We start from the raw sequence: 26,094 nt of genomic DNA, 5'->3' as shown, positions 1-26,094 counted from the left end.
ATATTGTACAATTCCATAAAAATGCAACGGACAACATTAGCATGCAGTGAGTGAATTCAAGCTTATCACATGAATAAGATACATTTCAGGTCATCTTAACTAAGCAATGTGATCTGCATCTACATCTGCAAAAACTTTAAAAATAAATGTCCACTATTATAAACATTGTGACAAGCTATTACTTGTGTGTTTTCGCTTGACCCTATGGAGGAGCAAAACAGTTGCTTAAACAGGAAGTCAGGAAGTCTGCAGGGATACCATGTGCTCGAACTTAAAATTCCTCAGGTTCACTGAGCTGAGAAATCCCTTTGCCTTATTCAGCCATGAACAGAACATGAGTGTCTGGGATGATAAACTCCAAGTGCCACTGCTAGGCCATCTCTGCGTCACCAAAGAACTGGCATGTTGGTACAGCACAGCCAAACGCAAATAATCCAATAAAATTAATCCAAATGGAATCAGATGGAAAACACAAGGAATGGAAGCACAATGAAAACAGATGATGTGTTTCGCAGAGCCAGTTCATCTTTCTATGTTTGCAGATGAAATAATTTAAACTAGATATACCGCATAGTGGTGTGTAATATGACTGACGCATAAAGTGGTAGGATGAGCAAGAATTAAGTGAAATATTTATTATTTATATACTGTACAGTTAATTTAACCCTGTAAAGTCTGACACATCCAATGTTATAATAATAATAATAATAATTACAAGTAAGTAATTTACAAATATTATAATTATTCTATCGTATCTGATACATCAGGCCTTTATGGCAATTTATTCATAATAAAATGTTTTTTTTTAATAAAAACAAATATTGTTCATTGCATTTGTAACTATCATCAGTCATTTGTAAATCATCATGAAAAGGAAACACCAGAGATATTTTTTCTACTGTAAATGGTCTACTCAAACCACCTGATATCTATCTGAATCTCTCTGATGAATGCCTTTTGGCCTTCCTAAATGTTTTCAACTCTAATATTGAGAGACAATTCATGAACGTGAGCAGAAGGAACCATGCTCCCTGAATACCCCCCCCCCCCCCCCAGCAAAATATCTTAGAAGCGGTTATTTTAAGGTAAAATTATTACATAATGTTGCTTTAACACAAGCCTGGATTGGGTCCTGATGACTTTAATAATTATCGACTTATCTCCAACCTAAACCTGTTTATAATAAAATCTCAGGTCCAGGATCATCTGAAACAAAATTATCTCTTTGAACCATTACAATCTGGATTTTGCATGAAACACAGGACTGAAACAGCCCTAAGATCATCGACGACCGTAAGCGGCTGATTCTGTTCTACTCTCTATCCTAATTCTCCTCAGTGCCGCCTTCCATACTATATCCCATCAGCTCCTCATGGATTGTCTGAATAGCATTGGAGTCTGTGGCACTGTTTATCAGTGGTTTGCCCACTATCTTTGCTTCCCTCTCTGCAATTTTTTTTGGGACTATGGTATCCATTTCAACTGCTATGCTGATGATACACAGCTTTATGTATCCACTACTACTCTACCCTCCCAATACAGATGTAAATGACAAACAACTACCTCAAATTCAGCAGTAGTAAGTAAGCTACTTCTCATTGGCACTAAATCCACACTGTCCAAAACGAATATATGTTAACAATCCATTGCTGATGCCACCATATCTATCTCCAAACAGGTTAAGAGCCTTGGTATAGTCTTGGACAATGCTCTTTCCTTCTCCAACCATATTAACAACTTATCTCGGATATCTCAAGGCTGCGCCCTGTAGCACTCCATGGAGGTACTAGTCAATGCTCTGGTCACATCACGCATTGACTATTGCAATGCGATCAGGGCAGGCATCCCCAACAAACTCATTCACCGGCTCCAACTTATCCAGAACTTAGTGGCATGAATTATTACATGTTCAATGTCCACTGATCATGTCACACCCCTGTTGATTCAATTATTGGCTCCCTGTATTACAACGAATTAACTTTAAAATCTTATTTAACATAACATTTAAAGCTCTTCATAATCTTTCCCCTGCCTATCATATACTTCATTCACACCTACACTCCCTCTCGTCCCTTGCAGTCATCATCAGTAGGTCTACTGGAACTACCAGTCATTAATCTCACAATGGGTCCTATTCTCCTATGCTGCACCCAAACTCTGGAACTCACATCTGCCTCACATCCAAGCACTGGACTCCATTACCCAATTTAAAAGTTTTAGCATACTCTCACTAACATCAGGTACATTTTCTTTTATTGTTTTGTGCATTTTATTATGTTTTTATTAAGTCAGCCCACAAACCCCCATACTCCTCGAACTTCATTGGCTCCCAGTCCAGTACAGGATCCAGTTTAAAGTCCTCCTCCTGACCTACAAAGCCTTCAATGGCCAAAGCCCCAGTTACCTTAGTAACCTCATCACCATCCACAAACCATCCACAAACCCTAATGCTCCCTCTGCTCTAGCTACTCACCTCTGCTCCACGTCTCCGGATGATGGAAGATCGAGCCTTTAACTCTTTTCTCCCACACCTCTGGAACTCCCTCCCAGTCTATTTTTAAATTATCTCCATCACCTCCACTTCCAGTAATCAAAACAAAATCCAGTCCATATACTGAAATTCGTTTCATCAAAGAGTTGCTGAAATATGGTCTTTCTGTGAGCATCATGAATTGCAATACAAAGACAATAGAGGGATTTACAGATAAATGACATACTTGATACATCTACCTTAAATACCTGCTGAATCATTCATTGATACATACATTTTCAACAAGATTTTACAATAAAATATGAAATATTAAGTTGCTTCAATACAGTAGTTTACAGTAGTTTCAATAAGTATGTTTAGTATATTGAAATATTAGTAAGAAAACTCAGTTACTAAAACTTTTTCAAAATTGGCTTTGTAACTTTGCAGATTGTTTACATGCACAAAAAGCTGCATAACACACTTAAGGAAAGGAAAAAACTGAACAGGACAATAGGTCCTATTTAGTATTGCATGGTTGTGTTGGATGTAGACTAAACAAACTAAACATTTTCACTGAGCTGAAAGTCACACCTTCTCCTATCAGCTTAATGTTTATGTTAAAGTAGCCAAATGTCGATTATCTAGGCTAATATTAAAATGACAGGTAGTCTACACAGTCAAATAAAACAAGTGAGGCAGAAAGACTTCAGACAATAGCAGGGAATTAGTCACTGATTAAATTTGCCTGTAATGGCTAGAGAAGCTCTTGTACCAAAGCAAGAATTTCGCATTCATAAGACCAAATATAGCAAAGTAGCTGAGCCCATGCATGAATGCATTATAGCCGTACAGTCCCAAACCTTCTGCACAAATAATATAAGCAAAGATCAGTGGTCAGGGCGTATTGCGTAACTTGCGCTGACCCCGCCCTTACGTAGACTGTACGCTCTGCGCAGTTGTGAACTGTCTGTCTGTAGCCTGCAGTGGAAGGGGACGTCGGTAAGTAATGCTAGCCAGTGATAACTATCAGCTTATTTTAAACGTCCAATTAGTGTGGCATGTTGACTAACATGAATTGGTTCTTCGAATGAAAACGACAGAATCAATCCCAGTGCAACTTATAGTAACATTAACGCTACTCGAGATAATGTTAACTAGTAATAGCTTTCTACTGTACCGACTAATCGCTAGCTAGCAAGCTGGTGGCTAACACTGGTAGGATATACCGGTTTTTTGCTAAATCATTTTTAACAAATTGTTTGCGTTTTGGGTAGGAGTAAGTTTCCTCTTTGGCTACGTCAGGTAGCGTCAATTGTTTGTATTAATTCACGAATACACCTAGCTAGTTCATCATTGCTAACTAGCTAACCTCGTTGGTCGTGCTTGTGGAAAGTGACGTTTAGTTTTAAGCTAGGATACAACAAACTAGGATAACGTTACTGTAGGTCTGTAGGTCTTGTTCCTTTGTTGTATTGGTTTCAGCACAGCGTTTGCTAGCTGTAGTTGGGAGGGTACGTATACAGACCTATCCACAATTTCATCGCAGTATCTTACAGCACGCAGTAAGACACCGTTACTGTCCATTATGTTTGGTTCTAGACGTTTGTGAGTTTGGTGTACATCGGAGCAGGTAGCATACAGTAAGCAGGTAGCTAGCTACTAGCATTAGTCGCAGTTACCATGGACACAGGAAGAAGCAACCTGCAACCCCATGAAGCCAGGATCAACATACTGACTGACTTGATCTATGACATTTTAGGTTGCTTGTAAAGAATGGCTGGTTATTCAATGGACATGGTTGCGAAGGCGCTGGAGCATCAAGTGCTCCAGTCAGCACGGCTGGTAGAGGAACAGCTGGATGCGGAGCTGGAGAGACTTGAGCGGCCGGACGAGGACGAACTGGAGCGGCTGAAAGAGAGAAGGATGGAAGCCCTCAAAAGAGCTCAGAAACAGAAGCAGGTAATGCAGATAGCTAAACCTGTACTATATAGATTATTTTCATGTATGGATAATGTAAACATTGCACTGAAGAAGATGAAGAAGCAGCAGTATTGTGAATGATATACATTTTGATATCTGCACCAGCTTAAGTCCTGGCCCTCGTCTTCCTATTTTTCTTTATCTTGTTAATCTTGACACATTCACCCATGCTCAATAACGTTCCCTCCTTAGGAGTGGATGTCTAAAGGGCATGGAGAATATAGAGAGATCCCAAGTGAGAAAGACTTCTTCGCCGAAGTGAAGGATAGCAAGAATGTGGTCTGCCATTTCTACAGGGACTCCACTTTCAGGTAGGCAAGCCCTTCATGCTCAGTTACCACATAGCTCTGTGAATTTAATGCAAGTCAACCGAAAGTCAATTCATTGCTATGGGAGCCCCTGTGATCTCCAGTGTTATTCTGCTTAAAGTATGGTAAGCTTATAACTATATCTAAGTTAAAAAAGAGGGTGAGTTCATAAAACATTTTTAAGAATTTGCTTATTCAGGCAAACATTAATTCCATGATGACAGACACAAGTGAGAGTTAAAGCAGCACTTAAGAGTTCTGTTCCAAAAGTAGCTTGCGAACTACCTATAAGGCGTGCTAAAACCTTGTAAACACCACACCAACAGCCCAGTTGACACTGGTAGAAGCTTGCCAACACAACACATCTTTTGGCAGTATAGCTTTCTTCCATTTTTTTGCAAGGTGTTCCAGCCAGGAAACACACAACTACAAAGTGCATATCCTGGATGGCTAGTGTGAAAGACAGGTGTTTATCTGTCCTTCACATGCCCATATGCTATTAAAATTAGTTTAAGGATGATCCCAAAACTAGTTGCCTATAAAAACCATACCTCAAAAAGTCTAATTGTTGCATAGTGTTACTTTAAATGCTATAGATTACTGTTATGCTATATCTTTATTAGCAGCATTGTCAAAAACACACAAGGCCCCCCTTTTTAGGCCATCCTTAAAGACATGCAATTCATTGTGTTGGACACTAGGGGGCATATTGTGTGTTTTATATGTTGCTGCGTATGAGTGACAACACCAAACAAAACTGTTGAAATGAGGCATTACCCTAGATGCTGTGTAAACTATGTAAATGACCAATGTGCGCAAGATACGTCGTGATTGAATGCCTTGTAGAAAAGGCTGCTAGGCAAATTGTGTGCCAATACTTTGGTTGTACTAGTATAGTATATTAAAAGGTAAATAGAAGTGTATAAGATGCTCTACTCATACTCTAGAAATAATATACAAATATTGACAGATGTTTGTGTTTTGACGTACTGTTAAAGTCTGCATTGAGTACCATTGAAACAAGCATTTGAAAAACAATGGCAAAATTGCACGGTCTTTGTTTTGATAGGTGTAAAATTGTAGACAAACACCTAAATATCCTGGCAAAGAAGCACCTGGAAACAAAATTCCTCAAGCTCAACGTAGAGAAGGCCCCCTTCCTGACGGAGAGGCTGCGGATTAAAGTCATCCCGTCAATGGCCCTGGTCAAAGATGGGAAAACCAAGGACTACATTGTGGGCTTTGCCGACCTTGGCAACACCGATGAGTTCACCACAGAGATGTTAGAGTGGAGGCTAGGCTGTTCAGACATCATCAACTACAGGTGAGGGTATTATTTGGTGTTAATTATCTTCACAGTTATCTTGAGATTAAAAACTGCCTTGGCTAATGTGACTGAAGAGATTTTTCCACATTTGAGTATCTGACACCATATTCCCGACTGTCTTCTACCTTGTAGTGGGAACCTTATGGAGCCCCCCACAGCAGCATCAAAGTCGGGGTCAAAGTTCACCAAGGTGGAGAAGAGGACGATCAGAGGGAAAACTTACGACTCGGACTCTGAAGCTGACGATGACTAGAGGACTCTACTGATGCTCTTGCTCAATCTTAAAGCTTCCTTCATACAGTCCTCAACCAAGCTGGTTTCACATCTTTTGTACTTCCATGTTCCTTTTATTCTTCTTTAAGTGATCTTCATTACTCCACTAATTAGGTCATATTTGATGATGTACAAACAAATCAACCCTAGTCTGTTTTTTTGAGTGTGACTGAAACAGTAGCCATTAACATGTATTTCAGTGTGCCTCGTTTGCATTTGCTATTTTTTTAGGAATGACATCTTCTTCAATGAAAGTTGTTTTCTATGATTAAATGAAAAAGGAAATCATTCTCATGATAACGGAGTCAGCATTGTTACTTTCAAGGCACCAGCTCCAATGAGTGTGATGGCTTACCTACCTCGGAACTTAACATGTAGATCAAAATATTTTGTAATTTTTATTGAAACCTGAGGCTGATTTTTCAGACCGTAATCAAGGTGTCTTGGGTACCTTAAATGAAAAAGAGGATCAGACTAAACTCACCTCTTCAAACGTAATGGGCCTGACCATTGCTTTACCATAGCAACACTGTAGTTGTCTGGTATCAATGCTCTTTTCTCATTATGTAGAAAACACTAATCAGGCTATTCGGTGCAAATCACAACAAATTCTTACAGGTAAATCTTTTTGGACTTAATTGTTCATACGTGCTCCCTACATGTGTTTCCATCAATGGAGTACTTTTGTTCTTTTGAAACGATGTGCAGAAGTGACAAAATGATGTTTCCCAGATTAGGTTAAAACAATTATTCACATAGACATCCTCCTGACAGTGTGTCACTTGATGTATTAGTCTAAAAAGGGGACTGTCTTCCATTTCATAACGTACTCCCATTGTGAAGATTCCACTGAAGTTGGACTACATTTGATTTAGGTGCTCTGATGTTCACTCGAGCCAGGAGAGTTATCCAGTGCCATGGAAGCTAATGTGCAGCCTTCCAGAAACAACGTTTTTCTCAGTTACAGTCTAAATTAAGTTCTGTTCAAGTAATACTTTATCTTAATAAATCATGTTTAAAGTTTCACTATCCTATTTTATTATTATATAACTCCACATTGCCTCTACCATACTGGTTCCCAAACCAACAATCCACAGTAGTTGTATGTATGTAGCTTTATTGAACAAATAATATATGATCAGGTTGGTTGATGTGTGTACTAGTGATGAGGGTGGGGTGGGAGCACTGAGGAATTAAGAGTTAATGGCTTTGTGCTCCACTGGCTTGAGCAGTTTCCGTACTACCAGTTCTCCTTTGCTATTGAGGTAAGTGTCAGCCATATCTTCCTCAGCAGGAAGACCATATGGTAATTTCAATGGCTGAATCCTATGAAAAATCAAAATGGGGAAGAAAAAAAACCATGTGCATTAATGACAGAATTTTACACTGATTGGTGCATGCAACAATATGCAAACAGTAAAACGAAAGTTTCCCAAAATCTAAATGCACACTTACCTCACAAGATGTTTTATTATTTTCAGGTGATTATTCACAGAGGGTATGTTCTTATGGACACGAGGTGTATGAGCCTACAATTGGAAATGAAACATGGCAAACACTGAGTCTCCAAACTGAAGCACAATTACAACAGAGATTACAGAGATACAACATTCGTTCCATTTGAAGCCTGGTGAAGATGAAGTGGTACCATGTTGCATATAAGTGTAAATAATATAATTATATATTATAACACAAGTTTTAAGTTTCAAACAACACTACGGCTTCAATCACCTTCTCCAACCCCAGGCTCTTCACCACCTTCTTTTCCCAGTACGGCCGCCCAACTGTCGTCCTCACTCGTGTGACAATATGCAGTTTGTGGGGTTGCTCCGGGTCACCACCATGTTTCTCATGTTCTTTTGATCGCTCTTCAAACACCTTAAAGGAAAATGGTGTCTGTTTATATGCAAGGATTTGGTGCAATGGGTATACATCTTCAAATTATGTATTGAACCTAATACACATACCTCATTGGGAACGCGTGATCTTCTGAAAAGGCTGCGTGAAGGACAGTACCATGGGAGCTGACTGGCTTCGGTCATATTCTAAAGAATAAGGCATCAAAATCACACATTACCATCAGCTTGAAAGACTTGACTTAGACTGTAGGCTACACCTTCCTTCCCAAATTGATTGAAAATAAACGTGTAAGGCCACATCACATCACCGCCGTATGTGTTGTGCTTTCATCTTACACTATTACAACCAGATATTGCCAAATGCATTATTGCATATCTGTGGGAGTTAATCATATTTTCCATGTCATGTTAACTTTTAAGAGTAGCGTAAGGGTTTGGCTAGGTAAGGTAAAACCACATAATTGCACTATAGATTGTTGGCATACCTTAATAACAGCAGTAGAAGACTTCTGAAAAGCACGATATAAACCCGACATCGCGTCTCTCGCAGGCAACAATGCTAAACTGGAAAAGTAAATTTCCTTACCTAGCTAGTTAAAGCAGAGGCAATGCCAAGGTTATTGCTAGCTACCGTTAACTGATAACAATCTTATTTAAAACATGCAACTTTGTGGTTAGAGATGTAGCTACTTAAATAAGACATCATACACATACTACATTTAAATGTGACCTATAATGTATAGCGCATAGAATCAGAACACCCTTAGCTTTAATGTCACATTAGAAAACATGGGACTGCAACAGGAAACCGGAAGTACGTCTCTTAAACCCATACTGACAGGGAATTTTGCCTGAAATTACTTTCCGATCAAAATAATTATTTTACTAACGTTTAGTGGCTATAAGTAAATGCTATATTTTCCTGTCTGTTCAGTTTGTTGAAACATTGAATTAGTTATTTAATCTGAAATATGATAACAACTTTTTGAAGAAAATGGTAAAGCAAGACAGCCAAATTCCCTGTGTTGTTGGAGGGATTATTTTTATTGAAACACTCCATTTGACAAGGAAGTGTCGTTTGGCATTGAGTGTGCTGCTACTTTTCACTAAATGTTTAGGTTGACAGACGTAAACAGCATGGGTAATGAGATCCACGATTGTTTTTTCCAGGCGTCCTATTGCTTTGTGGTGAAAATGTAGATTTAAGTTAATAGAAATATGAGGTAGTTAGCTTACTAGTTATCTGGTCGGCAAAAGTAGTTTTGGTAGCTATAGGCCTACTGGTTAAGAAGCTTCACAGTACAATTTAAGTTAGAAAGAAAAGACAAAAATGACCGTGCACTTCCCCGTATATCAAATGAAAACGTTTTTATTGTAAGGAGCACGGGAATCAATGAAACTGTCTGACAGTGTTTTAAGATTAAGATAGAGTTCCTCTCACTCAATAATGTCACTCAACAACATCCCTGGGATGGAGACCTCTGCCATCTCTGTTCTGAAGAGAGCCGTGGAGTTGGACCAAATTTCACGCTTTCAGGAGTCTCTGGTGTGCTACCAGGAAGGGATCCAGCTGCTGATTGATGTCCTTAAAGGTCTCGTATCGACTGATATTAATATCCAATTCAATTCATATCACTGTGCATTTATGCAAATATGCACTTACATTTAACATGAGTGTTGCTACGGACTAATGTAAATAAAGTTGAGAAACCAGGAAATGTATTCCACTGGTTTTGATCCACATGTGAAAAGGTGTGTTTTTAAAGCATGTTTCCTCTCACAGCTGTGAAGGATGATTCTAAAAAAGTGCACTATAGGGAGAAGATCAAGGGGTACATGGCTAGAGCTGAACAGATTAAAGTGCATCTTAATAACGCTAAAGAGGGTAAGTCAACGGAAAGAGCATTATGCGAACAGGACCTCTGAACAGTACCCATTCAGCTGTAATTACAGTTAATGTTGGATGCAATGCTGTTTATCATCAGAGGGCAAGTATCATGAACAGATCAAGATAGCAGACTGTGACACAGGATTTAGCTATGAAGTCCTCTTCAAGCCATACGTCAGTGAGGGCCTGACAGAGGTTTGGGTTGAGGACCCTTATATTCGCCATGTTCATCAGGTGAGGCATTGATTATATCATACTTAAAGAACATAATGAATTCACATGACGCCCTTTAGAAATGTGTGGTTAAGTTGTCATTAATCTAAGGTTGAAAGACTTTCTGCAGGAGAGGGAATACTGCCACGTTTGTCTGACTTTTACTTTCTTCGCTGCAGCTCTACAACTTCCTGCGTTTCTGTGAAATGCTGTTGAAGACCCAAGGCAAAGTCAAGAAAATTCACCTCCTGACCTCCCAAGATGTGAGTCATCAGCCCATTCACACAATGGCCACCATTCATTTGTCCTCTTCAGGGCGGTCAGGTATCCATCTGACATGTAATTTTATACACTGCTGTTTTTGAAACACAAATCATTCCGGTTGTCTGTATGTGTTTGTGATTTTGTTTAATGGATCCAATGATTAATGTACATATGTTTTAGTCTTTATATTTAAAGTGTAACTCCACCCACTGCATCATTTTGGAAAATGCTGAAAAGTGGGCAAGGGGCTGAGATGCAGTGCAAAGTAAGGCTGAGGAGGGCGTACACTTCTGGGAATGATGAGTCTCGATCAGCAGTTGATAATGAGACTCACAGGTGGCAGCCCGGGGTGGTGGGCCGCCCATTTTATGATGTATTTCATCACAGTACAGTCATATCATTTACTTAACAGCTCAAAAAGTACCTGTTTAAGGATTTAAAAGTACCTCTTTAAGGATCACCTGTGTGCCATGGTTCTACAGGGAGACAGTTCTGCTCAGCAGGTCAGTGCCCTCAGTGAACTCAAGGAGTCGCTTCAGAGGCGAAGTGTTGACCTAGACATCCAGTACTCCTCCACCATCCACGACAGAGAGATCAGGTAATTCACCAACCCAGTTATGTAACGCCCACTCCATAGTGAAACGGTTTTTACATGTGGACTTCAATCTAATCTTGGCTAAATATGTTAGCACAATGCATCCATGGTGAACATTCTACATGTCCCATATGACATAGTATTTAAACAGTAGCTGTTGGAGTAATTGCAGGTCAGTGTATATTGCTGCTGTTGATTGAATTCCTCATTTTGCATACTGGTCACCGAGATTGCCATACTGGTTGAAATTCTTTTTTCTTCAAAATATAAGGCTGCAGCTGGTAAGGTCATTTTACCAAACAAATGTACTACAGCTGAACAGTAGCCCAGCATATTCCACTCTTTTTCATAAATAATAAAACTCTATAACACGAGAAACAATGAAGGAAGATATATCAGGAGTCTGGAACTCAAGTGCAGTGGGATCCAAAAGCCAGTTGCATCCAGGCCCGGGGTGGGTAATCGGGAGAATCGGGAGCTTTCCCGGTGGGCCACTTCATTTCTGGGCCGGTCGAGAATTTAATTTTTTGACATTTGTCACGTTCGTTCATCTTCTCTTAAAGTAGGCTAAACACGTTTCACATTCTGACACCGCAGCCTCTGCATGGGTTGTACCATGCGAGGAAGTTCTCCCCTTCTAAATAGAGTTGGTTGGGTCCACAGCCCGTCTTTTCCAAAAAGTTTTATCATTAGACTGCTGCTGGGCCGGCACAAACGCAACGATACGAGGCAGGGAGGATGGATGGGAGGAAAAGGCCAGGAGCGGCTGAAAAAGCCAGTTTGAAATAAAGAAAGGCATTGGAGGAGGATGCTGCCAAATGTGCCAAGTTTACCGATTTATTTTCAAGAGGTAAAAACACAAGTGGCAACTGGTAAAGAGAGACATAGGCCTAATGATTAGCAACGTAAATATTCGGGTAGCGTTGGTTAATATCGTTGTAGCGTTGTAAACCTATTCGCAAGCAAAATATTACATTTAATTGAAATATTAGCCTTTTTATATCACCCAATATATGGTAAAATGATTCCTGCTGAAAATGATGAGCACGAAATGTGCAATGAGGAGGCCATGACTACAGGGACAGGTAGAGAGGTTAACAAAATAAAATAAACAATATGAATAAAAGTTATTTAATGTAAGAAAGAGCAGTATATGACCGTGCTTGATGAAAGAAAAGAATGCAAGGGGAGATTTTAGATGATGAACCAGTTGTCTCATCTGATGTTGCTTTTGAAGTGAATGTCCATAATGTTATTCTGGACACTGTGGCAGGTAGCATGGATAGGAGGTTTTCAGCAAATGCAAAACTTGCCTCAGATTTAGCTTGTCTTGACCCTTAAAAACATTCCTGAAATATAGATGGGCTCCCTAACTCAGCACTCCAGGAAATCAGCAAATGTCTGCTTACGTTTGATTACAGAGCTACTGTTAGCACATTACTAACTGAGCTGTCTAGCCTGGCATACCATTGGGAGAGACTGAAAAAGTCCTCTCTTGAAGGTTGTACTGTCAGGGCATGTAGGCTAGTGAGATGGCACAGGAAGGTCAGGAGGATAGTGGTGGACTATATGTAAGAACCAGAGATGGAGCTTGAAAGCAGGACCTGTTCCTCCTGCAAAAACTGTGCCATTTGTGCACATTTAATACTCTCACTGTACAACCTCCTCACAGATGCTTATCATGTCATTAGGTAAGCATATAAGTTTGGGTTGACTTTTTCCATCACACAGGTTGCATGTGAGAGAAGCTTTCCAAACCCTAACATTTGTGAAGAATAGGTTTCGAAGCTCATTGAGTCAGGAGAACTTGGAGGATTTCATGTTAATGTGCACAGAAAAGGAAATCCTCATGTCTAGAAGCAGTGACACATTTATAGATAAAGTGGCTGAAACCAGTGCAATGCTTAGGCAGTTACTGATGCTGTAGATGCTGTTGTATTGGTGCTATTCCCAATGTAACTGTTTACTGTACTGTGAGTTGAACTGTAAACATTAGATCAATATCCTCGTTGTTGAAGAGTGGGATAGGTTTCAAATGCTTTATTTATTTCTGCTTTTGTTAATTATCAACCTATCCTTGTGGAATAGCGGAATATTTTTAGTTGACTTCTCAGTTTAAGTGGATTATTATTTAACCTTTACATTATTTGTTGAACCATGGTATTGATAAAAAAAAAATCAGAATAGTAAGAGCTGAACTGTTGCTTCATTTATCCAATTTCCGCTACCATGGAAAAAGTGGGCCGGTCCTGGGCCTGAAATTCCCGGGCTGAAAAGTGGCCCCACTCCGGCCCTGGTTGCATCTACCAAAAATGTTTTATATTGTCACCTCTAAAGACTATGTGTGTATGGAGAGTAAATCTTGGAACTTTTTACAGATTTGATAATGGATGGATCATTAAGATTGGAAGAGGACTTGACTATTTTAAAAAGCCTAGGGTAAGTTGATACCTTTTGTTCTTTTACTTTTGTGTAGAAGTTGACCTGATATCACCAGAATTAGAGCTAATGCCTCCTATTTCTTTTCCTCAGGGAAGATTCTCTATTGGATATTGTGATTACGACTTGAGAGAGTGTCACGAGACGACTGTGGACGTTTTTCACACAAAGCACACAAAGACAAGTTAGAGCCGGATAACTATTTTGTGCCTTAATACTTTTTTTAATTTTTAAAGTTTAACTTGAGAGATATTTAGTGCCTTCTCATAACAACAATAATCAAGTTGCGTGTTATGTTTTGGCTGAGCTGCAGTGCTCATAAAAATAACTGACCAGTTACAAGTGATGCCAAAGATCTTTACCTATTATGTTGCTGAAATTGATGGACCGCATGATGTGTAACAATGTCTTTATGTACAGATGGACCACAATAATATGCCATAATTTCTTAATGGTGACAACTCTGTTATGTGTTGGAAATGCTTTTGATGTATGTTGGTGGGTTCTAAGGTTTTTTAAATAAAGTAAGCTACTTCAGAAACTCTTGTCATGCTTTTTTCCCGTGAAAAAGCACCACCTGCTGGTCAGTAATAAAAGAGACTGATAATAATTGCATGGTTTGTGGTCTGTCAAAGTAACGTTTTTTTTTAATCTATGGCTATGGACGCCAAGAGAAAAATAGACGTCCTTTGTTTATACGTGTTATTCAGAGGACAAGCACTAAATAGTACTTTATTATGGCCAGATTGTTGTTTGTTTAAAAAACCAAAACACAGTGGTTATACGGTTAATTTTTTTTGCCCGTGAGCCTTGACGCGGTACGACAGCGGTGGAGCTCTTCAACACCTGCCGAGCGAACTACTCACAGATGCGCTCAAGTGGAAAAACATAGAAGCAATTTTACAACGACGAGCACATGTAAGTAGTGTCAGTTTGAAATGAATCGCTGGGATCAAGTGAAATGTGTTTTGAATCGTCATGTTTTATGTGTCAGCTTACGAATTGAGTTTTTTTTAGAACAAATAAGCATACTTCTCCATGACATTAGTAGGTAGGCCTACTAGATAGAGCATCATCTGTTTTATTTAGTATGATATACCTGAAACGAAAGTCTGTTGAGGATACAAATTGTAGCCAACGCTAGTCTGAGGACTGGTCCGTCAGCCCTTTTACTTGGAAACATTAACGTTTGTTTCAATGCAATGTTCCAACGGCTTGTCCGTGGGACAGGATTTAATCTATCACTAATCTTGCTTAATCTCAATACGCTCTGCTCATTCGATTTTTTTGTGTGCTTTCAAATAGAAAAGTCAAACTCAAAACAGGACTAAAATAGCAACAGCAATCAACCAGAAAACTGAACGTAAAAGGCTATCCTGAGAGTTCTCACGTGTCGGAGCACACGTGTTGAAGGACTTTAAATTGTTCCATATAGCTTATGACAAATCAGTGTATTACTTTTAGAAGTGTAGTATATGATTCCTCTTCACTGGAGTTTAAAATGTGAGATTGCTCAATGCCGAGAGAGCATATGGAATCCATGCTTAACACTATTTGGCAACCGCCAGGTTCTCCCAGAAAGTAGAAAGGTGTCACTTGCATAAATGTGCCATAGTAGGAGATGATTGACAGAATGACAGACGAGTATATGTTGAAAATAATGTCAACATAAGAACGTCACCAAACTATTGGATAGGATGTATGAAGAGTACATGTCCTTGATGTTACCATTGACCTTCTGCACAGGCAATACAGAAAAGTGGGATTTGTAGGCATCCCTTGATCCCAGCCTAGATTTGTATATCTGGGGCAAAGCTTCTCTCTGTTCTGTAGGATGAACCAGAGAGAGAGAGAGAGAGAGAGAGAGAGAGAGAGAGAGAGAGAGAGAGAGAGAGAAGGATATAGAGACAGAGAGTGGCTTGCTGTTCTAGGTCATCAAAAACACAAGGGAAAATGAGTCAAAAATAACAGAGCACTTCATGTAAGGCCTACCGACGTCCAGAACGATGATCATGTTCATCAAGCAAAAAAAAAAAAAACATTTAGTTTCAGCTGCCACAATTTACTGTACTATGACCACAGCCATGTGATGTCATATCTGTATTAACAGTGTGGCTGGGTCATCTATATGAAGTTCTTCTTTTGGACCATGACAGAAATCATTGCTCTGGCATCAAAAAGACGAGGAGAGGACTTAAGACTTGTGTCTGGCTGGGGATAATCTTTGAATAATGTTTGACTTTTCCACTTCTTCTGGGGATAAGTGGTACCATGCAATCTACTAAGAAACGTATTGCTATTGACACCTTGCTACTTCAGTTCGAAGACAGAAGGACCTTGAAACCCGTGACCTCTTACAAAAGCGCCATGTCAAAAAAATATATGAAGGATTCAACTGAATTCAATATGCTGTTTTAAAACAATGAAGTCAGTCTCAGACCCCTTAGCTATAGGGTATCTGCCTAATTCCCACATCTTATCATGTTAAATCACAGCAGTGGTTGAAGAGGTAGACAGATTGTCCAGTAGGCACTTGTCTTAAATTTAGCTCCTTTTGGCATCACTGGTAAGCATCCTTAGCTAGAACACAATTCCAGTGTGATAGCAACCACACATCTGGAAAGGTTATTTTTCTTTAACTTTTATAGCTTATTTGACATGCTGCCATTGTTTATTTGCCTGATGCAATTTCAGTTCATAAAGACAATAGCCTACCTGTTGATAAAAACAATGCCAGTTGATTTTTAAAAAAAAATTCTCAACCTAAATACTGGCGCCAACAATGTACAGTATACTGTAACTGTTCTATTCCCTTACTTGAGGTTGAAAGACAGTTTTGTTAGTACAGTGACGCATGGCACCTCTTATCTTTACATTCTTTTGCATGCAAAAATACCAACCCCTCTGGCACATGCAAATCCTCAGCGTTAACAATTTCAGGTTTATAGCTCGGTTCACCTTAGAGTAAACCCCTAACAGTTCAGTAATCATAACTACTATGAGATAACAGTCTTAGAGGGAATATGTGGGCATTTCTGTCAAGAATGTTAATACTGAATGGTACCTTGTTTCATATAGCAATGTTATATTGTCACCAGAAAGCTGTATAATAAAAAGTAAAAAATATAAAAAGTATAATATTTATCAGGACCATTTCTTTCTTTCTCTCTCTCTTTCTCTTTCCCTCTCTCATATTTGGCTGTAGTCAGTGGTAATTACGCTGACTGATGATGTGTGTGTGATACCATCATGTATAATGCGTGTGTGTGTGATACCATCATGTCTAATGCGTTTCCCCTTCTCTCATGGCTTTTGCTTTTTGTCTGTTTTTTCGTTCATTCCTGGGCTCTAAATCAGTTTAGCATTTCATAAGGAGCTTAAATCCATGGGCCACTGTGCTTGTTTGTGCTAGTAGTGTGTGTGTGTGTGTGTGTGTGTGTGTGTGTGTGTGTGTGTGTGTGTGTGTGTGTGTGTGTGATAGAAAGAGAGAGAGAGAGAGGGAGAATATGTGTATTTGTGTGTGATTTCCTGATTCCATCTGCCAACACCAATTGTCGAGCGGTAACCTTGTCTTGCCATTGCCTCCCCCTTCAACCACTGCATGCTTTCATGCTCATTCGCTTACACTTGAAATGATCTGTCTGTCTGTCTGTCTGTCTTTTTAGTACCCCCACCCCCTTCATGCTCTCTCTCTCTCTCTCTCTCTCTCTCTCTCTCTCTCTCTCTCATCCTCTCTTACGCTCTCACTCTCTGTAGTACCTTTCACTTTGGCTCTTTTCTGTGTTTAAAGCATGCACTTGAGGTTGTGGGCACAGGTTGTGCTGTAAAGAGAGAGCAGATGGACATATAAGAGAAGGAGACAGGGTTACCAAATTATATTTGTTGGCAGAGGGTAAGTGAAATAGTAAATGTGAATTTAACAGTTCTTCCGGCTGGGTTTGTGGTTACTCTTGGAAGGCTGTATATACTTTGTATATTGTCTGTAGTGATTTGAATTCGTTTACTGTTTATGAACCATCTTTGTGGAGCGTCTTTTTCTTCATATATATCTGTATATGCCATTTATCATTTCTTTGTATGATGTATGATTGGTAGTTCCAACTGAGCCATTTTAATACCTCCGATGTGCAGCAACTTTGTGATTAAGCTGTTGTTGTGGGATTAGGACTCAGTGAAATCTTACAGGAAATTCTATTTTATGTTATTAAGGCTCTGGATAATCTCCATTTTGTCCTGTTGAGTGTGTACTGCTATAGCTGAAGTCCTTACAATGTAAATGGACCTGACCTAGGGGTTCTAAATGATCATTGAAACTCTTAATGCTGAGCATTCAGGAGCTGTTCTTTATGTCTGTTCGACTCGTCTCTCTCTTTTATATTGGCACTACTCGCATATCCAAGCCATCCGTGTTTTGCTCTAATTGACTGCAATGAAAGCATCTGTTGGTGCATGTTTGGTTGAGCTCACATTAAGTTCCCCTCTGTAAAAACAATGACCCAGTAGAAACAAGAGCATTGCTTCTTTTTTGCACGTGAAAACAGGCCACTGAAATCTCAGGCAGGTCAGAGGATGGACTTTGCATACTGTTCATCAGCACTGCGTGTTTTTACTTATCACAGCACAGCCAATGAGCGTTTAGCCTGGTCGCCGTAAAAAAGGGTTTGGCATCATTATAACAGGTGTGTCTGTTCTAGTTCAAACGAGACATGAGAAGACAAACATATAGGCTAATCGTGCATGTCTGTAAGTACAAATGACTCAACAACAAACGGTATGTGGATGTGAGTGTATTTCTATGTAAGGCATTTGTGTCGTAAATAAGTAGGAAATGTAGGCAAGGAGACTTTTTAATATAGTAGTAACTATAGTGAACTATACAGGAGAGCTTAGAATCTGGTCAAGTAGGCTAATTGAGAGAGAAGATCAGTAGATTGCTAGATTGAATTTACAATGTTCATATTTTATGCTTTGTGTGAGCTCCACATTCAGAGGGTGCTAATTAGATACATGAGATCAATAAAATGCTCAAGAGGACAAATATTCTGTCAAAAATTTTTACTCAGGGCTCATACAAAACTCAGTTGAGTCTTTTGGCCAAAGATAAAGGATGTTTTAGCACGGTTCTTGTGCCCTGCAGAAATAAAGTTTGTATTTACATGTTACAGTCAATGTAATCATCATATATGAGTCTACACAGTGGTCATGTGACCCCTGCAGTAAAGAAATTAATGTCAGCCTCACCAGACATACCAGAAGATTGTAATAACAGATTGATACCAGAAATCTTACCTGTCATTCTGTCTGTTAAATTGACTCTGTTAAATAGATGTATGGATGTGTCTTTCTCTTTACAGCATTATAGATTTCAAATCTTTGAATTCTAAGCAAAAATCAAGAAATGGAGTTATCCTCAGGGGACCTTGAGGGCAGCAGTGACGACCCCACAGGTTTGAAGACGTGCATCACCACCCGCTGATACCCACGATGCAGAGTGTGTAATCTAATATCTGAATAATGTATTAATCAACATCACAGGAAAGAAGAAATCAAAACTGAAGACTCTAAAGACGCGTCTCTTCGGAAAGAGCAAGACGAAAGAGGACAAAGGGGAGCGGAAGCTGAGCCAGTCAGACAGTGACATCACACAAGGGAAGGACGAGGAGCTGGACGTAGAGGAGAATTTCAGGTGACCTCTCGAAAAACCTGTCTGACAGCTGTCCGTCCTCTATCATATCACTAGTGAGCATGTGCAGCTGGCTTTGTGTAGATGTTTTGTCCAGCTTTTCCTGCTCTTATCTATATCAGGCTTGTAATCTGCCCCCCATGAATGGTTTGATGATGCCGGGGATGATGTTTACACATTAACTGTTATCGAGATGATTGCATATTTAGTCAAAGGAAAAAGATGAACATTTATGTTTATTTTTATTCATGTTATTTATGTTTAATTTTGTTGGCTTTGTATTTTCACAACAGCAACATGGGGTCTCGTGCATTGTCACATGACAGCATCTTCCTTGCTGACCTATGTCTGTCCTCAACGGAACCGCCACGGGATCTATCTCAAGAGAACGTACAGAGTCGTATCAAAACCTTACAGGTGAGTGCTTCACACAATGTAGCATTAGACATTTACTGCACAAACACAAGAGGGCTGATGGGCTTTCCTGTGGTGAGACAGGTGAAACTACAACAGCAGAACCTGCGTCTCGGTCATCCCCCTCTTGTGACGTCCATTAAGAGACCCGAGGATGCAAGTGGCAGCTCAGAAGATGACGGGCTCCCGCAAAGCCCTCCTGAAATCGTTCTCAATGGGGTTTTACCTCAGAGAACATCCATCAAGGTAACAGCAACCCCTTCAATTACATGGAAAAAAGCATTCAGTTAATGCTTGACTTAAACATTAGATAGACACTATATGCAAGAAACACTGAGGATACCATGCCTTTTTCTAAACTCACCTAAGCATGCATCCAGCCTAACCACTGTTTCAGAACGCAGCTCAACTTTGAGAAATGGTTAAGAAAAGTTGTTACTGTGCTGGGACTCATATACGTACGTAGCACAGTGTCAACCCTCTGGATCAACAATGTCCCAGAACACTACTCCAAAAAGTTTAAATTAGTCTTGGCCCCAGTTGTTACCCCCTCCTAGTTTCTACTTGAAAGTCCTCATTGTTTATATTCTGTGCCAAAAAAATCAAACAAATATTTTTTCTCTCTACTGTGTGTCAAGAAAAAAATCTTTTTCACTTGTGCCCCTTCACTAAGGACCCTTTCTCATTCGTGTGAATCACATATGGGACAAGGCTTCTCACCGATTACCTACAGTGTATAGTTGCCCCCTCCAACTAAGCATAGTAGGCCTACTTTGAGTTTCTTCAGTGTCAAATGTACTTAAATAGGTATTGCCTTTCTCAGCCATTTGCCTTGTCATTGAATGCAATGCATGTTTTCATTACAGAATTTCAAACTGAGAATCTTCTTTCACCTAATTTCACATAACATGTATCTATCTCACGGTCATCCTCCATTATATCTGGCTCCTCAGACCAGCAGCCCAACTGCACCAATCGGCTCGGCTCCCTCAGATACTGGGGTTGATTTCAGTGCCCCTGCACAATTCACCCCTTGCCTGGACAACTCTGCTGCTCGTCACCGCATGTCCGTGAAGCCCAGGAACCAGAGGGCCAGTGCTAAAGTCAGGAAGCTGACATCAGTAAGATGAGGAACTTTGATTCTTTCCGCCTTGTCTTGTTAGGACATGCTGTTCTTAATCAAGAAAGAGTTTGCACATAAAATAGAACTCATTCATATCTTTGTCTTTTTGCATTGACTGTTTTCACACTTCTTTTTCAGCTACCAGCTTCTCGAGCACGATCTGAAAGCATGAACAACCTGGAACATCCCATGCCCAACAAAGAAGATGAGAAAGGACTTGTGCTTTCTAAGGAGTCCATCAAGTTACGATCCCATTCCAGCCAGGTGCTACGAACTGGTAGGAGTCCTTCTGCTCCCACAGATGAGAACCATTTGCCTAATTCTAATCAGAGGTCTTTGATGGACACCAATGGTTCACATCAACCTGCCTCTCCTCTACGACCCCCAATCCAGCCACGTCCTCTCATTACCGAGACTGTTGTTGGGATGTCCACCCTTCATTCCCATCTGCCCGCCGTTGCAAAGGATCCGGAACTTCCCATGGATTCGGCTCCTACCTCTGGAACAGAGGCAACCCCTGTTATCACTCAAGCAGCCGATCCCAAAAAGAATCACATGGCCTCAGAGACTGTGGGAACAAAGGCCCCTGGGTCTCCAAAGACAAAGAGTGTGGGAAGCACCAGGCAAGTAGGAGAGAATCTTGGTATTTTCCCCCTTAATCCTGCCCCAAGCAGTGCCCCATCGACTGCTGTTCCACAAAGAGTTCCTGCCAGTGTTTTGGCAAATAAAAGAGATAATGATAGGCAGTGCGTCACTGGATCTCAGATGCCAGTACTCCAGAATAAGACTGAAACAGCAGACAATAAGGGGAATCAGAGTTTAAATCCGCAGACTGAGATTCCTCTGAAAGCTCAGCCTGTGATGGCAGATCGTGGAACCTCAGAAGGCTTGGCCTCAGAGGTCACTCCATTGAGATCTATCAGCACAAATGAGAAAACTTTAATCAAAGAGGAATTCAAGAGTGGGGTGTTAACACAGTCAGCTAAAGTATCAGCACCTATACAAATAGTAAAACCACAAGCTGTAGAAAATATAGCACCTAGTCAACAAAGACCAACGTCTGGATCGCCACGTTTTACTATTTCCTCTGCTCACAACAAAGATCGACCTACAACTGGGAGCTTCACCAGTAAGTTTGAAGAAACAGGAGCTAAGAAAGACTTATCCAAACCAAATGTTCCATACCTAACCAATCGGTGTCAGGAGCAGCCTGGTGTACAAAAGGGTGACATGAAAGGCAAAGAACTACCTCCAACTGCTCGTGCAGAGATCCCAATGCAACGGGGGAACAGCAGTGGTTCAGATCGGGGGGAGTCTTCGACTCTGCAACATGAGATTGGAGTGGAGGCCACGGAGGAGGTGGGTCAGGATGGTGTGGAGGAGGCTGAGGAGGCCCATGAAGACTTGAGAGAACACGGAGAGGAGGAACCGACTAAGGAAGAGCAGGAGAAGAATGCATTTGGAGTTAAATTGCGTTCCACCTCATTGTCTCTCAAATACAAGATGGACACTGCTCAGTCAGAGGTCAGCATTAAACGGCATAGTGCTGATGTCAGCACGCTGAACACCGCACAAGGTTCCCAGGCTGTGGCTTTGGATTCAGCGATGAAGAAGGATGCGCCTCCAGCTGTTCCAAGGGCCAACAGGACGGGTTCTCTGATCAAATCTGCTGCTTCACCGGGCTGTGATTCTATGACAGCCACACCAGCGGGGCAGAACATCTCATCCTTACCGTCCGCTGGCAATGCTGGTAGCAGTTTAAGATCTAGGTCCCTTCGACAGGATGGTGGGTTTGATTTCATTCTCTTTGGCTTTGCATGAGTTCTGAAAAGACAGGTTAATGTTTCTTTTATTTGGCAACTACTAGTCCAGGGGTATCCAATTGACTGATATAGGACTGCATGTGTATTATGTACCAACAGTCAAGGCGTGCATTATGATTCAGGGGCATATTTAGCCAATATAAGTACTGTATAGCCTAGTAGCCTATCTGTTTGATCAACAACTGACAGATCAAATGAAGGTCTACATTTCAATAATATTTCAACAGTGTTTATTGTGTTTTTCCATATTATTAACATTAAACATAGTGTCCAGCATATTCCCTAGCAAAGTTTCAGCTACAGCACTCATGCACTCGTTGTTGGGCAGTGAATGAATTAGTCAGGATGATGGTAGATCGGGCATACTGGGCTTTAAGATCATGTATTTTCTGTGCTCGCAGTTCGGATTTGAGAGGGTTATTTAGATCAAATTCTTTGTGCTTCATATCGTAGTGGCGTTTCACGTTGACGAGTGCCACCGTCTCAGAGCATATCAGGCACACAGGCTTACAGCTGCGCGCAGGCAGAATGAACATGTACACGTCTGTCCACTCCTCTTTTAAAGCTCGGTTCTCGCTGTCTACCTTTCTCTTCTTAGAGCATGCCATCTTTCTCTTCAACCGCGAACTGCAATGAATATTTCCCTCTCAACTGTCACGCACTATTTTCTTCAGTCAATTTGTCTGCAGTTCGTGCATGCACCAGTCCCACAGCTCGCAGCTTGCTTTACTGTAAAAGCGAGCCCGTGCTGCGTAGAGTATGCTATCATCTGATTGGCTACTGGCATTATAAAGTTTAAACAAAAGCATAGCCTACCGTAAAGTTATGGATAATTTAATGTATTTAACGGGGTTGTAAAAGTCACACATCAGCTGTTAAAACTGCTTGGTCAAATTATATATATATATAAAAAAAACACATATATATATATTTTTTTTTTTGCAATTGTGTCTCGGTCCGGAGACGACGTCAGTTGGGTCCGGACCCGGACCGCGGTCCGCCTATTGCCGACCCCTGTACTAGTCTATTATTATATATGGTTGGCAGTTTCACTTTGAAGTTTCTGAAGGGAAAGATTGTCTAATCAGGATCAAACATTCATCCAGACTACGGAGAGATGACGTGTCCATTTGTATTTAAACACGGGTAATGTTATTCTCATGTAGCCATAAGGTCACTCTTCTTTATTTCACTTTGTCTTTGTGACCGATCAGCATTTTATTATCACACCTAAAGCAGGAAAAGGAATCTTTAAGTTCCATGTGCCATTGCCATCATAAACAGACATTATAGGAAGACGGCCACTAAGGCTGTCCCTAACACCTCTCATAAAACACGTAACCGCCCAATCTGCCTGTTATCGTTTGATAGCCACGAGTCAACAACCTTGAAAATCTGTTCTCTCAGTTTAACCATGCTTCCTTCTATCTCACCCAAACTGATTGTTTTTACGTCTTCAGTGACAACCTGCAGTAAAAGTCAACATTATTCAATAACACATGACTATTACACATGATCAGCAAAAACTCTACCAAACCAGATGTTGAAAAACAACAGCTTGTCTGTGGTAGGAGGGAATACAAAATACATTTGTGTTGTTATTATTTATACTGACTTGAAAGTACAATGGCTAGAGTACTGGGTGCAGAATATCATGTTCACTAGCCAGGCTACATGCTGTATCATCAAATTAATAAGCTGCTGATTGCAAATTAGCCTCTCCTTTTTTATGAAGCGGGGCTTTGTAATATAATATCTCTGAAGTAGGTTAGGCATGCCCAAGTGTAGTCAGTAAAATACACTGAAGTTAATCATTAAGGTTATCAAGAATCATTAGGGTTACCTGTGAAGCTGGTCAAGGGTTGTAATACCAAATAGGCAATGTCCAAATAGGCAATAAGTTTGGTTTGCCATTGTTTTGGTCAAACAACAACTGTTTTTTTTTTTACTAAAAAAAGTTACAGTGTGCAATTACTGCCAGTCTAACTTTTCAAGGAGAATTATTTAAAAACATGGTATGAAACAGTAGGCATGGCTTTCATAGTTGTGATTGGTTCTTGGTACATTCCTGGTTTGCCCTGGATTCCCAGAAACTGTATGTTGCATGTTTTCAGGGCCGAATAAGCACAAATTGTCTTAGCTTTAGCTGAAGCTGATTTTCATTCTCCATCTAACATAATTCCTTATACTACCCACAGGTGAAGCAAACCAATCAGCTGTGTCTGCATCTTCATCTTTTGCCAAGGAGTCATCTGTGCCCACACCATCCAAACAGGTGTCATCTGCACCTTTACCTTCAAAGGAGGCCAGTCCATCTCAGTCAGATGATGTATTGCCTACACCTCCACCTGTAAAAGAGCCAGAAGCTGCCAGCTCTGATTCCTCATGGATAGGCATGGCCATGGAGACGACCAGAACCATTCAGCAGCTCCTGAGCAGCAAACTCCCAGAGTTCCCCGAAGGACCCACTCTGCCCACGGCACCTCTGGCCAAAAAGGAGTTCATACCTTCTCCCACTGTGGAAGCAGCACCTGTGCCCTCGCCCTCTATTAAGAGGACGTCTGCATCTTCGCCAACTAAGCAGACGGCATCTGTACCCTTGCCCTCAAAGGAGGTTTCACCTCCACGATCAGAGGATGTAAAGTCTACAGCCCAATCTGTTAAAGAATCAGAGACTGCTTCCTCGGAAGTGTCCTGGATGAGTATGGCAATGGAGAAGACAAGAACCTTCCAGCAGCTTTTCACCAGCACACAAACAGACATCAAACCCACGCCTACAACTGAAACTCAGCCTGCGGTGATACAACCTGCTGTAAGACCAGCACAGTCTACCATCAGTGAAAAACCATCTGGACAGCCTACCAGAAAGCCCAAACAGACCACCCTGCCTGATGCATCACCAACAGAATCAAGCCAGTCACCAACAGCTGTCCTCCATTCCATCCCAGGGCAGCCAATCACAAAACAGCTACCAGTAGCAGCATCCAATCCAAAACCAATACCCCCCACTGCAAGTCAATCACCAGCAACACAAACCATTGTAAAAGGAACACAGCTCCGTGCATCACAGTCCATAGCCACACAGCCTAACATCTCCACAAAACAGTTGGTGAAACAGGCTCAATCTCAGCAGGCCACAGCTCAATCAACACCACCTTCCTCCATCATAAATAAAACACAGCCATCACCACCACTCTCCTCCACCCAGTCCATACCCCACGTGTCACAGCCCGCAGCTACCTCACATCTGTCATCCAGCGCAAAGCCTCCTTCCCATCTAAAACAACAGAGTCAGCCAGCTCCACCGTCCATCCCACAAGGTAGCAATGATGGACTCAACTCAGTCAAGAAGAGAGGTGATCTGCCCCATCCTGCCTTAGGAAGAGGCAGCGGGGCAAACGCAGCAGAGGCGTGGGAGCCTCGGACGACACC

General features: G+C 40.9%; 3 protein-coding genes across 3 annotated transcripts; 2 read left to right on the top strand and 1 right to left on the bottom strand.

Annotated features, from left to right (window-relative positions):
* The first annotated feature begins 3,442 nt into the window (after positions 1-3,442).
* Positions 3,443-7,387, top strand: txndc9 (thioredoxin domain containing 9). Its single transcript, XM_080840017.1, has 5 exons — positions 3,443-3,472; positions 4,233-4,432; positions 4,646-4,764; positions 5,831-6,085; positions 6,221-7,387. The coding sequence occupies exons 2-5, from the start codon at positions 4,247-4,249 to the stop codon at positions 6,339-6,341; spliced, it is 681 nt and encodes a 226-aa protein (XP_080696143.1). The 5' UTR covers positions 3,443-3,472; positions 4,233-4,246; the 3' UTR covers positions 6,342-7,387.
* A 74-nt stretch (positions 7,388-7,461) lies between these two features.
* mrpl30 (mitochondrial ribosomal protein L30) lies at positions 7,462-9,017 on the bottom strand. The gene is made up of 5 exons (XM_080838885.1): positions 8,706-9,017; positions 8,329-8,406; positions 8,093-8,239; positions 7,817-7,890; positions 7,462-7,687 (listed from the first exon to the last, which is right to left on the bottom strand). The coding sequence occupies exons 1-5, from the start codon at positions 8,754-8,756 to the stop codon at positions 7,555-7,557; spliced, it is 483 nt and encodes a 160-aa protein (XP_080695011.1). The 5' UTR covers positions 8,757-9,017; the 3' UTR covers positions 7,462-7,554.
* A 376-nt stretch (positions 9,018-9,393) lies between these two features.
* On the top strand, positions 9,394-14,072 carry mitd1 (MIT, microtubule interacting and transport, domain containing 1). The gene is made up of 7 exons (XM_080839482.1): positions 9,394-9,812; positions 10,004-10,105; positions 10,206-10,342; positions 10,501-10,584; positions 11,068-11,183; positions 13,559-13,619; positions 13,713-14,072. Exons 1-7 carry the CDS (start codon positions 9,668-9,670, stop codon positions 13,806-13,808), a joined length of 741 nt encoding a protein of 246 aa, XP_080695608.1. The 5' UTR covers positions 9,394-9,667; the 3' UTR covers positions 13,809-14,072.
* The last annotated feature ends 12,022 nt before the right edge of the window (positions 14,073-26,094 follow it).

Source organism: Sprattus sprattus (genome assembly GCF_963457725.1).
Source record: "Sprattus sprattus genome assembly, chromosome: 5".
NCBI lineage: Eukaryota > Metazoa > Chordata > Actinopteri > Clupeiformes > Clupeidae > Sprattus > Sprattus sprattus.
Note: the sequence above shows the minus strand (reverse complement) of the source record. Positions and strands in the feature narration are given on the sequence as shown.